Below are 5,872 nucleotides of genomic sequence, written 5' to 3' on the forward strand. Positions count from 1 at the left end.
AGATATATAATGTGTTCTATATATATGTGTATACAACTTTGAGTGCGCCCCAGACAGGCAGAAGGGACCATACAGTCAGGCTGGTATCATGACCTCTATTTAGGCTTCCGTTGTTTACACTCTGCTGGCTGTCTTTGGGGGCAGCTGCAAGGGAAGGGATTCAAGAGAGATTACCATTGGGAGTCAAGGAGTTAAGTAGTTCACTGACACTGTACACTTTAACTGTTTTGTTCATCCTTGTGGACAGTACTGTAAGTCCAGTGACTGGCACACCTACCTTTGACGGTAATGTTGACGAAGTGTCCCATGGCTTCCTCCCCACTGTCACAACGAGCAACACACTGAAAGAGACCTTTGTCTTCAGGGGCCAGTTGAATGAACTCAGTGACAGTCTGTCTATGCCTGATGGGTTCAAGGTGTGTCTCATTGACAGTGGTGAGGTACTTTTGGATGTCAGTGAGCCCAGATAGTTTTTCTTCATTAAGTTGATACCAGGAAAGGTCAAGTTTGCCGCACACTGTTGAGTCATACTCGGCATTGCAGGTCAACTTCAGTGACTGGCCCTCTACCCCAAGGAGATAGGCTTTGGGGTACCTCACCTGCAGGCCATCTGGAGAGGACAACAAATAAGTTGAAATAGCCTCCGAAATTAGGTACAGACTGGAGCTTACAATTTCTATTCAATAGGCAATTTCTAGTTACAAACAAACATTTCCAATAAGCTCATGTCATTTTCTGGTGTACCCACAATTTTGTATATACAGCCATCATACCTTTGTTAAAGTTGGATTTAATTCCAGCAAAAGCATTGTTTGGTTTGTGTATGCTGCACACACATTCTATGATCAAGGAATGAAAGTACTAACCTGTGGCCAGAAAAATGGACATCACAACCACACATATCCATGAAGGAGGTCCAGGACGTTCATCCATTAGCAAACACGTGTTCACACTCGACCCTGAAATAGAAAAACTGAAGAGAGAAGAAGGCTAGCTGCTGACGCCGTCATATCTGCATCAGCACACCACACACCAGCATCTAAATAGTCTCCTACGTGCCTCCATGTGTCTGTGTGTAGGCGTTGATATGTCTGTTTTTGACCACCAAAGTACCTGAACTCTTTCTGTGCTGGTTCGTCCCCACTACATGAAAACCACACAGTCTACAGTATCTTTCTCTGAGTTAGTCTTTAGCAGTCTAACTAAGCGAGTCTCTGGCAATCTTACAACACTGCACAGGAATTGACATTGTATGCTGTGGATTCACTAAAGAATGAGAAGAAAACGATGGTGCTCTGCTTCACTCTTGTGGCAAAAACAGGAAGATGACAAAGAGATCATGCTCAATGTCATAAAGAGTATTCCAGACACAAATCGGAGTTTGAAGAGATTGCGTATACATTGAATGTGAAGGTGTTTTAAGAATAACTTTATTCAAGCTTTGCTGTGGTTGTTGTATCATCTGGAAACGTGAAGATATTAGAGCCGCTCCACTGAATCAAACAATTACCATGATCCTTTAAACCAAAACCAGTTCAGGCCAAATATAGAAGAATTATAAATCATAAAACAGTAACAAAATACAAATGCCAAAATAAAAACTCAAAATGTCAAATGAACAAGGTACAAGTTGGTGTCAGATATTAACAATATTAACAATAAAAGACCGCTGACGACATCATCCTTTCCTTTCATCCGACTTGACCTATCACTAACTGCATATGGTGGTATTTTGATAAGGCCCTTCGAAAACCAGTCGTTCTATGATATTGTAGTATCCTGACATCTCCTGGGAAGCGCCACCGTCCTCCACAGCTGGGCTCTCCTCGGACCCTCGGGGGTTGGTCAGTGCGTGGTAGCGAGGTTCTTCACAGAGACCACAGACCAGGTCAAACTTCTCCAACGGGGGCGGCGGGGCAGCGGGACAGTCAAACAGGTGCTGTGGCGGGAGGGAAAACAGATGGAATCAGTGGACACCACACTACCATTCCACCCGGATGGGATCCTTCCCGCGTTACATTTACATTTAGTCATTTAGCAGACGCTCTTATCCAGAGCGACTTACACTAAGGGACATGCCCCGAGGCAAGTAGGGTGAAGTGCCTTGCCCAAGGACACAACGTCATTTGTAAGGCCGGGAATCAAACCAGCAACCTTCTGTTGACTAGCCCGATTCCCTAACCCGGGGGTTTTCAACTGGGGGTCCGCAGCCCCCTGGTGGTCCGCGGCGGCATCGCAGGGGGTCCGCGACACGAGCCTATGTTGATCAGTCCACCATAGATTTTTTTAAATTTTATACATTTGCTTTGATAGTTCAACACATTTTCAGATGACTCGTGAATATCATGAAAAATATCTAAAATTAGAAAAGTATGTCTAAAATAATATAATGGTGATGAAACCGGCTTGGGGCTAGACCAACAAGTACTAGTGCAACTACAAACTGCAATTTACTTTAATACTAATGTAATAGTTTTCAATAAAGCACTGAAAAACTGAACAAGAATGTTCAGATTCTATGTATATTGTTTGAGGTTTTTAAGTCGATATATCTAGATTTGTTTGAGGTTTCCAAATTAAAGTTACATGGAAAACCAAATGTTAAAACTTCCTTCTATCCACATGCACGCATGCACACACACACACACGTAGGCACGCGTGCGCAGGCACATCAGTGGGCCGCGGATTACTTTATAGTAAGAATGGTGGTCCCTGGGACAAAACCAGTTGAAAACACCTGCCCTAACCGCTCAGCCACCTGACTCCCATTGCAGTGCTCTGATTGGACGGATGGGTCGCCGACCGCCAACCGCTCCTTCTCAGCTATGAAATCACCTGTTTGAAACGTTCCGGCAGAGGCTCTTTGGGGTTGAGGAAGCGTCTCCCTTTGGAAGAGGACCAGAGGAGCAGCAGCAGCAGGGGTAGAGCCACGGACACCGCCAGCAAACTCCCCACCAGCTTCCCAGACCACTTTTGCTCGGCATCTACGGCAGTTGGGGGACAGAAACAGGGTTGTGTCGTGCAGTCCCGTGGTCACGTTGTACTTTCGGGCAAAACATAGCGGACAGTGTCATGCTGTGTTTGATCAGGGAAAGAGGGAAGGCACTGAAGGCAGGGGGAACTGTGACACAAAGAGATGACCTTTGAAAAGTGGGAAGTGTGTTTGCGTGTGTGGGACATACAGGAAGTGACTGAGAGAGAGAGGGAGAGAGAGAGAGAGAGAGAGAGAGAGAGAGAGAGAGAGAGAGAGAGAGAGAGAGAGAGAGAGAGAGAGAGAGAGAGAGAGAGTGTCACCTGCTCACCTGTGACAGAACTCATCTCACATCTGGCGTTACTGTCTTGGCCCTTGATGTTATAATCATGTATGTACACTTGGACCTTGACGCAGTATTCGGTGTTTGGCACCAGGGGTCTCAGATGATGACACTGAGACATCTGGCAGAGGAAGACAGTGGACAACAGTTGTGTGTGCGTGTAGAGAGAGAGCAGATAGAGACAGGTTTAATACCAACACAATGTAGCCAGCATAGTTTCCATATCAGAGAGAGAGAGAGAGAGAGAGACAGAGAGAGAGAGAGAGAGAGAGAGAGAGAGAGAGAGAGAGAGAGAGAGAGAGAGAGAGAGAGAGAGAGAGAGAGAGAGAGAGAGAGAGAGAGAGAGAGAGGAAGGGGGAGAGAGAGAGACGAAGGGAGGAAGGGAGGGATGTCAAGTCATTGACATATCTGTACTTTAATCACATACAGTCTGTATATTCTGGCCATCTTCAGGATGCTCCTTGCTCCAGTATTTGATATGGTAGCTAACTTTCGTGTACACTTCTCTCAATGATGAGATCTTTAGGACAGGGTCCTGGATGTTCACCTCTATAGCCCCACCCTTGGACTTCAGAGTCACTGACGGGGGACCAATGATAGCTGGGAAGATCCAAGGAAGTGTATCAGGAAGTCAGCCAAAGAACAATAAGAGCCATGGCAACAACAAAAAAAGATATCCTAAATAAATGTTCGTACTCACTCATGCGGTCAATAGTGAATTCAATGTTTTTCCATTTGGACATTGTTTCTCCTTGTTCCGTTCTCACACTGCATGTGTAATGACCATGGTAACTGGGAAGCTGACCAAAATCACACTGGTGCTCCTTTATGCTCTGACACACAAAGTGTTCAGTTGTATTTTTCCCAAGCATCCTTTGTGATAAACAAGATCAAAAGCAACAAGTAACTCACTATTTTCTTTTGACTTTACATTGCTCGGCCCACCCTGTCTGTGTGGTACACAAACAGCGTGTGTGTGTGTGTGTGTGTGCCTGTCCATGTACATGCCAGCATGTGGGTGTGCTGGTGCATTACAAACATGTTCAGTATTAAGAGGAACCATTGTGTTCCCGTAGAAGCGCTCACATGAATAGCCTTGATTATTGTACTATTATTCTAGAACTTCCCTCTCCTGTGTGGAGTTCCTTAAGGGATCACTGCCAAAGAAGAACCAACACCCACTTGAACTTGGCAGTGTATGTCAGGTTGCTGTGCGGGCGAGCGGGGGCATCCCACTGCAATATGGCTCCCATGTTGCAGGAGTCCATCTTGACGTGAAGGGGTGGAGCCAGAGGGAGCACAGCTAAAATGAAATAAAACTTCACATGAAACCAGTGAGATAAAGTAGATAAAAAATAGATACCAGAAACTAGCTGAAAAGGAGTATAGATTACGTAAAACATGAATAAAAGACACACATATATATATATATATATATATATATATATATATATATATATATATATATATATATATATATATATATGAACAGGGTGATAGGTTAGCGTATACAGAGTGTTTGCATTCATTCGTCGCGGATTAAAATGATTTGACACTTTCTCAGTTCCACACATATATATCTCAGTTCCACACACACACATATATATATATATATATATGTCACATATATATATATATATATATATATATATATATATATATATATATATATATATATATATATATATATAAATACATGTTTTACGGAAAGCAAAGTAAGAAAAATATACTCTGAAAAACTGACTGTGGTCCCCATCACATCCTGTCTTGCGTTGAGGGAAAGAGATACAAGCACAGCCTACCGTTTCAAGAAATGAACGGTGCATTTACTGAGAGCAAACAGACGATAACGTGGGAAACAAAACATTAACTCCTATTCATCAAGTTGTCGTCAAGTAAAAATATAAATTCATGTTTGTTGTCTTGTTTTCAGCAATTCATCCATACCATGGAAAATAAAAATACAGTACCTGGAATAAGTAGAAGAGCCAACACATAGGGAACCAGTAATGCCATCACATCGCACAGTTGGAAACTCTGAAGGTAAATAGGAACCTGCTCCCCACATAAAGCATAGAAGCATCAGTGTGGTGGTGGAAGGGAAGGGGAGGATTGCAGGGGATTGGAGGGGAGGGTGGGAGGGTGCGAGGGAGGGAGGGTGCGAGGGAAGCAGTGGGGGGGTTATACCGGGTTGCGCCATTTTATTATCTTTGTTCGTACCCTGTCACACCTCTGTCCAACAAACATCCACAGTGACGCAATGTGATGAAATGCTCAAAGTTTGTGAATGAGAGACGTAAACGAAAAATGAACAGGGTGATAGGTTAGCGTAGACTGCATGTCTGCATTCAGTCATTCGTCACAGATTAAAATGATTTGACACTTTCTCAGTTCAACATTACTTTAAAAAATACAAAGAAATGCAACTTTGTTACAATCGTTTTTGTTTGACTAACACAACACACATTTTGCATGGTTAATGATGTGTACCTCAAACAATGACATATTCAGATATGGTATTTGTTAGATGGCAACATGGTGTGATAGGTGTACTTCTT

General features: G+C 43.4%; 1 protein-coding gene across 1 annotated transcript; it reads right to left on the minus strand.

The window, feature by feature from the left end:
• Positions 1–1,428: 1,428 nt before the first annotated feature.
• Positions 1,429–5,368, minus strand: LOC146261072 (interleukin-10 receptor subunit beta-like). Its single transcript, XM_084668475.1, has 7 exons — positions 5,285–5,368; positions 4,497–4,617; positions 4,015–4,187; positions 3,742–3,914; positions 3,303–3,435; positions 2,836–2,984; positions 1,429–1,939 (listed from the first exon to the last, which is right to left on the minus strand). The coding sequence occupies exons 1-7, from the start codon at positions 5,328–5,330 to the stop codon at positions 1,712–1,714; spliced, it is 1,023 nt and encodes a 340-aa protein (XP_084524601.1). The 5' UTR covers positions 5,331–5,368; the 3' UTR covers positions 1,429–1,711.
• Positions 5,369–5,872: the final 504 nt, after the last annotated feature.

This window comes from Hypomesus nipponensis, chromosome 12, assembly GCF_054491055.1.
Source record: "Hypomesus nipponensis isolate SF chromosome 12, ASM5449105v1, whole genome shotgun sequence".
NCBI lineage: Eukaryota > Metazoa > Chordata > Actinopteri > Osmeriformes > Osmeridae > Hypomesus > Hypomesus nipponensis.